The following is an 11,291-nucleotide window of genomic DNA, read 5'->3' on the forward strand; positions in this document are numbered from 1 at the left end:
TGAAAAAATTGAAGAATACAAAAGAGTACCCCCCCCCCCCTCCCACACATCAATATTTTTTTTAAATGATTCTATTGTTTTACAAACAGTAGGTTTTTTTGGTAAAAAATAAAATCACCCTTTTTACCTGAAGGAGGCAGGGCGCCATGGTTCCACTTATTTAAGGAACTCAGTAGTGTAACAATAGGGGTTGCAGCCCCTGCACCCATGGGGGGGCCCGGGGCCCATCTGGGGCCCGCTCAGGGTTATTTTGGGGGGCAGGAGGGGTCGCAGCATGAGAGAGCATGGCCACACACCGGCAGAGAGGCCACCTGCTGCCACTGATTGATGCTGGAGGGGGAGCGCTGAGGGAAGGGGGGGGGGGGGGAAGTGTCCCCCCTCTCTGCCGGTGTGTGGCCATGCTCTCTAGTTAGTTTGGAGGTGGGTGTGCCCCTACTGTAATATGAGGTTTCAGGGTTCATATATATTAGATAAGCATCTACATAGCTCCCAACAGTCCCTCTTTGGGAGCACTGGCCCTCTGTCCCTCTTTCCTCCTCAATTGTCCCTCTTTCAGGACTTTGTCCCTCTTTCTATGTAAATATATGTATTCCTCTACTAAAAAGTGTTTAACTCTAAACTTTATTCCCATAATTTTGTCTGAATTCTAGTGGTTTCTTTATGCAGGAAAAGCTGTCATATGTACAATACAATAACATTTCTATAGCGCTTTTCTCCCATAGGACTCAAAGCGCTTAGGCTCTCTCAGATTCAGTAATTGGTAGTAGGACTATTCACACAACAAAAGTTATATTTCTACAAATGCCAAACCGAACAAGTGGGTTTTCAGTCTGGATTTAAGTTTTAATGTTTTAATGCAACATTTACTTGTAAACTGTAAAGTTAGAGTACTTCTTTAAAGAGAATCTGTACTCTAGAATTCTTACAATAAAAAGCATACCATTCTATTCCTTATGTTCTCCCGGGGCCCTCTGTGCTGTTTCTGCCACTCCCTGCTGCAATCCTGGTTTGTAATTAACAGTTTTAGGCAGTGTTTACAAACAAAAGACTGGCTTCTAACCAGAGTATCATAGGCTGAGAACTAGCTTACTGTGTGGCTCATGCATAGCTTGGAGGGGGGGTGTAAAGCTTCTGCCAATGACAAGCAGTGCTGCACATTCCATACATTCCAGCCTCAGCCTGACAGACACAACAGAGGAAAGGAGATAAGATTTATTACAGAGACAGTGCAAGTAGGAAAGGCTGCAGTAAGACAGACCACATTAGAAAATTAATAGGAACTTATAGGATAGAAGAAATAAGGCGTAACATTTTGTTACAGAGTCTCTTTAAAATATTGCTCTGGGACATCTCAGTATATTCCAGGCAGTGAAACTCATAATTATTATATTATTTTAGTTAGACGCTAAAACATTTTTGTTTTTATTACAAGCATCTTTTAAATGTCAAGGTTAGACAGCGCAGTATGTGAAGACTGGAAACAAGTTTAAAAGTAACATTACTGCAACAATCATATATGTATATTTGCTCAGTTATTACTAGGGATGGGACGAATCCACAATTTCTTCGAATCCGGATCCGAATCTAAAAAGGTTCTCGAATATCTCGAACCTTTCGAATCCCGAATCTAACGAATCCTGCACATACGAATTGTGCGATCCGTGGTATAGTTGCCCGCAGTATAGGTAGCGGGGTAAAGGTGCCTTCAGTATAGCTAGCTAGGTATGGGTGCCTTCAATATTGGTAGCTTTCAGTATAGGTAGCAAGGTATAGGGGCCTTCAGTATAGGTAGAAAGGTATATGGGCCTTCAGTATAGGTAGCAGGGTATATAGGCCTTCAGTATAGGTAGCAGGGTATATGTGCCTTCAGTATAGGTAGCAGGGTATATGGGCCTTCAGTATAGGTAGCAGGGTATATAGAGGCCTTAAGTATAGGTAGGTATGTAGGTAGGTATAGGGGCCTTTAGGTAGGTAAAGGGACCTTCAGTATAGGTAGCAGGGTATAGGGCCTTAAGTATAGGTAGGTATGTAGGTAGGTAGGTATAGGGGCCTTTAGGTAGGTAGGTATAGGGGCCTTTAGGTAGGTAGGTAGGTAGGTACGTATAGGGGGCCTTTAGGTAGGTATAGTGGCCTGTAGGTAGGTAGGTAAGTATAGTGGCCGGTAGGTAGGTAGGTATAGTGTCCTGTAGGTAGGTAGGTAGTTAAAGGGACCTTCAGTATATGTAGCAGGGTATAGGGCCTTAAGTATAGGTAGGTATGTAGGTAGGTAGGTATAGGGGCCTTTAGGTAGGTAGGTATAGGGGCCTTTAGGTAGGTAGGCACGTATAGGGGGCCTTTAAGTAGGTAGGTAGGTATAGAGGCCTGTAGGTAGGTATAGGGGCCTTTAGGTAGGTAGGTAGGTAGGTAAGTATAGGGGCCTTTAGGTAGGTAGGTAGGTATAGGGGCCTTTACGTAGGTAGGTAGGTATGTATAGGGGGCCTTTAGGTAGGTATAGTGGCCTGTAGGTAGGTAGGTAGGTATAGTGGCCGGTAGGTAGGTAGGTATAGTGTCCTGTAGGTAGGTAGGTAGTTAAAGGGACCTTCAGTATAGGTAGCAGGGTATAAGGCCTTAAGTATAGGTAGGTATGTAGGTAGGTAGGTATAGGGGCCTTTAGGTAGGTAGGTATAGGGGCCTTTAGGTAGGTAGGCACGTATAGGGGGCCTTTAGGTAGGTAGGTATAGAGGCCTTTAGGTAGGTATAGGGGCCTTTAGGTAGGTAGGTACATATAGGGGGCCTTTAGGTAGGTATAGGGGCCTGTAGGTAGGTAGGTATAGTGGTAGGTAGGTAGTATAGGGGGCCTTTAGGTAGGTATAGGGGCCTGTAGGTAGGTAGGTAGGTATAGTGCCCGGTAGGTAGGTAGGTACGTATAGGGGGCCTTTAGGTAGGTATAGTGGCAGGTAGGTAGGTAAAGTGGTAGGTAGGTAGGTAGGTAGGTGTCGCTCCCCCCGTGCCTCCTCCGCTCACCCCCATGGCCTCCTCCGTCCCCCGTGCCTCCTCGCTCACCCCTGCATAAGTATCAACTCACATGTCCAGTGGAGCGCAGACAGAGCGGCAGACCTCGTCCTTACTTCTCGGTTCCCTCTAGTGGCCGGACCGGCTTTTACTGATGACGTCATTGTAAAAGCCGTCACTAGAGGGAACCAGGAAGTCAGCGAGAGGTCTGCCGCTCTGTCTGCGCTCCACTGGACGGGTGAGTTGATACAAAGTATGCGGGCGGGGCGGTCGGAGGAGGCGCGGGTCGGAGGAGGACGAGTGCGAGCGGCGGATGCGCGGCGATGCAGCGTCGGGATTCGGCGGATTCGTAAAGTGGAAAATGGCGTCGGGATTCGAATCCACGAATCTCGAATATTTCCCAATATTCGAGGGATTCGTGGATTCGCCGGATTCGTCATCCCATCTCTAGTTATTACAAATAAATATTAATAATCAATACAGCTCTTCTAAAGAAATAATTCTTGTTAAACCCTATAATTACATATAATATAATTTATTACTTTGAATTACATTTTAAATGCTGGATTCTGTCAGTGATAGTGTGAGACAGTTAAACTTTTCATACGATTATTTTAACTTGTAAGCTAGAAGATTGTTGACATGTACTTGTTACAAGTCCGTTACAGCCAGCAAGAAAAGATAACATTTCCCAGCCAGAGAAAGTCAAAATATGAAAAATACAAAACAAAAAGAAGGGGTTTTATGATTTAAAAATGATGAATTGTGGTGACATCTGCCGGTGGAAATTATTATATTTATTTCTTCATAAGAAAGACAGATATATACAACATGATTTTAAATTATTAAAATTTAATATGCAATTATATCTTATATGATTAATTGTTTTAAGAAGAATTATATAATAAACTTTATATTTAAATATTTATATTATATATTGGGAGAAGCCCTGTGTACCTCAATAAGCATCTAAATTGCTGAAGACTTTTTACTTGGTCAAAATGGCCAGTTTTATATTTGGGAAAGGACAGACACATTCCAAACTAATTAGCAGAAGGACATATCATCAGAAATGCGTCATAAATGACATTGTTTAATGTTTGACAGTCCAAATGTCTGGGGCAAATAAGTCAACTAGCAGACAAGATGGCAGGTGATGTCCATTTTTACTTACTGCATCAGAAATGACCTTATAATCAAATGTGAGAATGTCAAACACTCCAAATGACGTTAATTCTCACAAGATAAGGTAATTAAGGAATTTATAAACCATAATATTATGACTTAAGTATTCAAAACATGATAAAGCATTGATGTACGGAAGTTTCAGCCAATCAGATCCTGGGATTTAGGGAAATTCCAGATTAGGCAGCCATATTGCATCCAATCACTATAAAAGTAGGAGCTGAAAGCTCATAATTTGCACTAAGCCTACCAATCTCCTAAGAAGACACACGAGGCAGAAGCTACCTTCCCACACGTGGTTCTAGATGCTGAAGAGATGAGAGAAGGGGTAATGTGCTTAATATTCTGGTGATTTACTTATTAATTTTTCAGCATTAAGTTCTGTTAAGATGTTAGCAAGAGGTTTTTTTAGAAGCTATTTTTTATTATGCTATTTCTTTAAGAAGATTAGTACAAGTTTTACACAGCTACTATATACACAGCTATTGATACAGATGAGACTACTTTTGATCTTATTCTACATAACACAACTGTTATATTTTTTTTGAATGTACTTAGAAGATTGATGATCGTTTGGCTATAAAGGCCTTGATAAGATGGAATGCTGTTAGAAGGAAGCACTACTTGGAACTGTCCATATTTTGTATATATGCTGTATGATAAGCAAATACAATTTTTTATATAAAATCCTATACTGAGTGCTGATTCATTTCAAGGTATACCGTCAATCTATAATTACTGTTATAGAGGGTTCAGACCCCACTATGCCGGATTTATATGATAGCAACGCTTTAAGGGCTGATCCTTTACTGAGTTAGCAATCATGAAAAAGGCAAAAACCGCTCAGGTTTTTGACACTTTAAATTGATATATTACTAATTTTAAAATGTTAATATGAAGGAAAAGGAACCAGGATAGACAGGACCAGTAAAACAACATATTTTTCTTATGAAATGTTTATGGTATGCATGAATAGGGGCATGATGGGGGCGTGGTTAGGGGTGAGGCTTAAGTGTCCCTCTTCCTCATCTCAAAAAGTTGGGAGCAGTGCTTGTTTATGAATTTATAACAGTGTTAAAGAGACTGTAACATCAGAAACATCCCCTGGGGGGTACTCACCTCGGGTGGGGGAAGCCTCCGGATCCTAATGAGGCTTCCCACGCCGTCCTCTGTCCCACGGGGGTCTCGCTGCAGCCCTCCGAACAGCCGGCGACTGTGCCGACTGTCAGTTCAATATTTACCTTTGCTGGCTCCAGCGGGGGCGCTGTGGCGACTTTCGGCACGGAAATAGACGGAAATACCCGATCTCCGTCGGGTCCGCTCTACTGCGCAGGCGCCGGAAACTTGCGCCTGCGCAGTAGAGCAGACCCGACGGCGATTGGGTATTTCCGCCTACTTCGGAGCCGACAGCCGTCAGAGCGCCTGCGCAGGAGCCAGGAAGGTAAATATTACGTCACCGCTGCACGGAGGGCTGCAGCGAGACCCCTGAGGGACGGAGGACGGCGTGGGAAGCCTCATTAGGATCCGGAGGCTTCCCCCACCCGAGGTGAGTACCCCCCAGGGGACGTTTTGACATTACAGTTCCTCTTTAAGGCAACAAGGAGATTATACTTGCATTGTCATTTTTGATGATATTAAGACATGCACTGTTTGTTTGGCACTTAGTTATCAAAGCAAAATGCACGTAATAGGAAGTTAGAAAAAAAAGAACTAAAAAACTACAATTAATTGGCCTTAGGTCAGGAAAAAAAATATAGCCACAGCCTTAAAGTGAACCTAAAGCCTACCAAAAAAAATGAGATGAACTCACCTAGGGCTTCCCTCAGCCCCCTGCAGACGATCGGTGCCCTCGCAGCTCCGCTCCGATGCCTCTGGACCCGCCGGCGACGACTTCCGGTTTCGCCGTCACCGGCCGACAGGCATGGGAATGCGAGTGATTGTTCGCGTTCCCAGCCTGTATATCGCCGCAATAGCAGCATAGGGGGCGATATAAAGGCTGGGAACGCGAACAATCACTCGCGTTCCCATGCCTGTCGGCCGGTGACGGCGAAACCGGAAGTGTTCGCCGGCGGGTGCAGGAGCATCGGAGCGGAGCTGCGAGGGCACCGATCGTCTGCAGGGGGCTGAAGAAAGCCCCAGGTGAGTTCATCTCATTTTTTTGGTAGGCTTTAGGTTCACTTTAAAGCGGACCTAAACCAAACATTTTTTTAATTCAAAATATTTAGTTGCACCACTCTGACACATACAAAGATAAATAAACACTCCTTCAAGCCTATGAGCATTTCAGTGCCTGCTTTTCACCCTTCTCTTTTCATAACTAGGGTTATACAGGTGGCAGCCATTAGCAATTCCTCCTTTGCTGGACACCACCTGCTCCACTAGTCTTCCGGATTCTGTCCCGGCAATATGAAAGGAAGGGGAGGGGTTCCTCCAATAAATGTAAAATATTTTATGTTTGTCATTATGCAGCTGAAAAAAGGCTGCTATTTATTATTATAATTTAGAAAATAGATTTTATTTCTGAAATCTTGTATTTTTAATTTGGGTCCACTTTAATACCAGCTGATTACTAACCTCAGCCATTTGCCTTTTTTTTTTTTCCCCTTTTTTTTCCCCCTTTTTTTTTTTTTTCCTTTTTGCTGCCCTATTGATGTCATCTCTCGGGCTCTGCATTGCTGCAGAGGTAAGAATGCAGTCACATGTGGAGTTCTCAGTGGGCGTATTTTGTCTATAACAGCTGGTGGAGGATGATCAGAAAGGTTGTGTTAATGTCCTCCTAACTGTGAGGTTCTCTACAGAATGTTCTAAATGTCAGTACTGACATATTGTTCCATTTTCTTCTCTCTACAGCCCCGATCACCTGCCTACCGCATGATCCTGATGTCTTCTAGATGGATCTTCTACACATTTTGCTTTTTTGTCACAAGCTCTTTCTCATTTTATTACTATGCTCAAGTAAAAATATATAAAAGGAGTACACAACCACTGGAACTTACCATTGCCAGAGACTCCATAACAGCCCTGGACAGCAAAGTACTCATTCTCTCCCCATATTACGATCCAAGACCGAGCCCATCAGTCAGGGTCCTCGCTATCCTTCATGCGTCTGTGAAGGAAATCTATTGTCTCTTCCATTGTCCCCCCATTCAAACTATCTCTGTTAGGGCTTCCATAGATCTTTATAGTAACTGGTTTGGGTTTCCTTATGGAACGGCAGATCTGACGTGTAAAGAACCTTCAGAATGTACTTATAGATATATGTCCTTCCAATCACCTAACTCCACAGTCACAACTGAGAAGATCTGGTTTCAAGTCAAAAATCATCCATTGCCATCAATGTCTTCCAATTTCACCGTTTGTATTTCTTCTATCTATGGAGGCTACAACAATGTTCTACAGATAGTCCAGAGCATTGAGATGTACAAGATTCTGGGTGCCTCCAGGGTCACCATCTATAACATCAGCTGTTCCCAGAATGTAGATAAGGTCCTACACCACTACATTGATGAAGGAACTCTGGAAGTTGTGCCGTGGCCAATAGATCAACATCTCAAGACCTCAAAAGCATGGCACTACTCTAAAGGGCTCACCAGTCAGATTGGTTACTTTGGGCAAACTGCAACCTTAAATGATTGTTTATACAGGAACATGTACAAAAGCAAGTTTGTCCTCCTTAATGACATTGATGAAATTATCCTTCCAGTCCAGGATGAAGACTGGTTCTCATTGATGGAGCATCTCCAGAGACTACACCCAGACACAAGTGTCTTCTGCTTTGAGAACCACGTCTTCCCCACATCAGCCAAGGCCTCAGGGTTTGACTTGTGGCCAGATATCCCTGGGGTCAATATTCTCAATCATCCCTTCCGGATACATAGGAAGTGGAATAATGTCTATAATCGCAAGATGATTGTAAATCCCAGACAGATATTTCAAATATCTATTCATTCAGCTCTGAAACATACAGGAACTTCAACAAATATAGAAGAAAATATTGGGATCTCCTTCCATTGTAGAGAGAGAGCTGGTGTCACCACAGAACAGCTTGTTCATGATGAAATACTACGGACATACAATTTGTCCTTGGTGCCAAAAGTCAATGATGTTATACAGAAACTCTTCAGGTAGAAAAACCTGATCCAAAGTTCAGATCTGTGGAATCCTCTTGTGGACAGTGAAGGTGGCCCTGAGATCCACACCACTTCAAATATTAATCTTAGTTTATTACATCATAAAAAAATACAAACAATTAAAAATATTTTAAGTTGCCTTACAGTTCTTTTTCATTGTTTGTTTGCATTTTATGATGTAATAAACTAAGATGAATGTTTGTAGTGGTGCTGATCTCTCCAAAAAGTTTTCTACTGAAGATCCTGAGGTGCCCGGGAGATGGTTACCAATTTCTGGGGTGGAGCCATAGACTGCAAAAGTGTCTTCTGCATTTCATTTACCAGCAAAGACCTAATATTTACATCAATGCTTAGTCAGTCATTATCTTGATCTACAATACATTTAAAGCACACCTCAATTGGGACAAGAAAATTAATTTTTACTTTCCTGGGGCTTCTTCCAGCCGCACTCCCCCATAGTCTGTCTGGTGCGTCGGTGTCCTCCTATGTTCCACTATCACCTCAGAAAACCAGCCACTGGAGCTCTAGTCGCAGCTACTGTTCATGTGGGATTCCATGCCTCCCCCGTCATACTCTCCTCACCAGGAGTGTTCTGTGCATGTGTGGTGTAATTCTTTTGAGAACTGAGCACGTTCAAAACAAGGGGGTGTACGGATGGGACCACGTATACACAGTAGCAGTGACAATAAGTCAAGTCACAGATCTTTCTAAGGCGGTCTAGACCAGGGCTTCCCAACCCTCTCCTCAAGTACCACCAACCGTCTGTTTTGCAGAAAATCACATGCACAGGTGAGGTAATTACTACATCAGCAGAGCTGATTAAAGTGTACCAGAGCTTGCGTGAATAAAGATATATACATAACTGGGGCTTCCTCCAGCCCCGTATGCTCTGATCGCTCCCACGCCACCGTCCTCAGTCTTCTGCAGCGCCAGTACCGGCTCCCCACACTTCCGCAGCTGCTGGAGAGATGCACAAAGAACGCACTTCTCTTGCGTAGACTGGAGCCAACTGGTGGAAGTGCAGGGACCCGGTACTGGCGCTTCAGAGAACTGAGGACAGCGGAGTGGGAGCGATCAGAGGCATATGGGGCTGGAGGAAGCCCCAGGTATGCATAAATCTTTTTATTTAAACGAGCTCTACGTCCCTTCAACTACCTCTGTGGATTTCCACAAAACTTGCACTCTTGGTGGGCCTCGAGGACAGGATTAGGAAGCCACGGTCTAGAGGACACCAAGGGACCTGAGAGATTCTGTGGGGCTGGAAGAAGCCCGAGGATGGAAGCCCCAGGAAAGTAAACATCTACTTTTTGGTCTTATTCAAGTGCACTTTAATATATTTGAAATCTATAAAATGTTCTATATTTTTATGTAAATGTGACATTATTCAGTTATACTTTAATATATTTGAAATATTTCAAATGTTCTATATTTTTGTATAAATGTGGCATTATTCAGGTGTACTTTAATATATTTGAAATCTTTCAAATGTTCTATATTTTTGTATAAATGTGGCATAACGCATCATCTGATCTTTAAGCAAGTCCTAAAACTACTCAAGGTTTCAGGGCCTGAGTCTCCAGTTTAATGCTTCTGTAAGTTCCTGGATGGGAGATTCATGCCCTGTACTGAAAGTCGTCTTTGCACGTTACCGCGTGTGCACATGTTTAAAAGTAAATGATTGCTTCTGTAGCAAATAGCAGCAATCGTTAAATTTAAATTAAAATAATAAAAAAAAGTTTTCATCTTGTTTTGTTTTTTTTTAAGTTAAAGTGACTGTTTCACACCAAAAAAACAGTGCCCTCCACCCAACTAACTTCCATATGATATCAGCACACCAATATTTGAAAATTAACCACTTCAGCTTTCAGTGTTTCACCTTACGCATCCGAGCAACTTTCACCTCCTATTCATTCGCCAATAACTTTCACTGCTTATCACAACAAAATGATCTATGTCTTGTTTTTTTCCATCATCAATTAGTCTTTCTTTGGGTAGTACATTATACTAAGAATTATTTTATTCTAAATGCATTTTAACTGGAAAATTAAGAAAAAAATGAATAAAAAACAAATTATTTCTCAGTTTTCAGCCACTATAGTTTTAAAATAATACATGCTACCATAATTAAATCCCACGTATTTTATTTATTACACGGTTTAAATTATGTCCCTATCAGGGCCCATTTCCACTATCGCGAATTCGCATGCGTTTTTCGCATGCAAATTCGCATAGCAATACAAGTGAATGGGACTGTTTCCACTTGTCAGGATTCCTTTGCGTTTTTCTGTGCAGAAAAAATTCGTATGGCAGAGCCATCAGAATTCGCATACCGCAATGCGAATCGCATAGAATGTATTTAATAGGAAATTCGCATGAGGTTTGGGTATGCGAATTTTCATGTGAATTCGCATGCGAATTCGCATAGAAACAATGGAAAAGCACACCAGCACTGCCATGGTTAAATTCGCATACATCGTCATCCATGCGAATTTTTACCGTGGCGATTCGCACCGCACAAGTGGAAATGCAGCCTCACACTATATGGCGCCAATATTTTATTTGGAAACTAGCTAATGACCCGGCATTGCCTGTGTATGTATTTGGCTGGTGTCGGCTCCACCCACTTTTTCAAACCCTAACACACAAACACTCAATGATCAAGTTTGTGAGCTTTGGCATCAATAATTTGTATATTCCCATAGAAAGTAAACAAATCAGATTGGCTGTTTGTGGCTCTGCCCCTCTCCAGCATTTGAACCCCAGTCACCCAATGACCAACTGTAGCAGGTTTGAGGCATCTGCTATTAACAGTGTAAAAATGGCAGCAATTTATCACCTATTGACTATCTGGGCAAAGGTTGAGAACCCTGCCTTTAACAGTGTAAGAAGGCCTGCAGTTTATATTTTCCTAGTGAAATTTGGCTGTTTGTGGCTCCGCCCTTTTTCTGAATTTGACCTCCAGTGACCCAATGACCAACTGTACCA

The 11,291-nt window shown here is 42.6% G+C and overlaps 1 protein-coding gene across 1 annotated transcript in view; it reads left to right on the forward strand.

Moving 5' to 3' along the window:
* LOC137545002 (uncharacterized) overlaps window positions 1-8,494 on the forward strand; it is an 80,317-nt gene extending 71,823 nt beyond the window's left edge. The window contains exon 2 of the mRNA XM_068266118.1: window positions 7,027-8,494. Coding sequence (XP_068122219.1) covers window positions 7,048-8,304 — 1,257 coding nt within the window. The 5' untranslated portion in view covers window positions 7,027-7,047 and the 3' untranslated portion in view covers window positions 8,305-8,494. The remainder of the gene's footprint in view (window positions 1-7,026) is intronic.
* The last annotated feature ends 2,797 nt before the right edge of the window (window positions 8,495-11,291 follow it).

This window comes from Hyperolius riggenbachi, chromosome 1, assembly GCF_040937935.1.
Source record: "Hyperolius riggenbachi isolate aHypRig1 chromosome 1, aHypRig1.pri, whole genome shotgun sequence".
NCBI lineage: Eukaryota > Metazoa > Chordata > Amphibia > Anura > Hyperoliidae > Hyperolius > Hyperolius riggenbachi.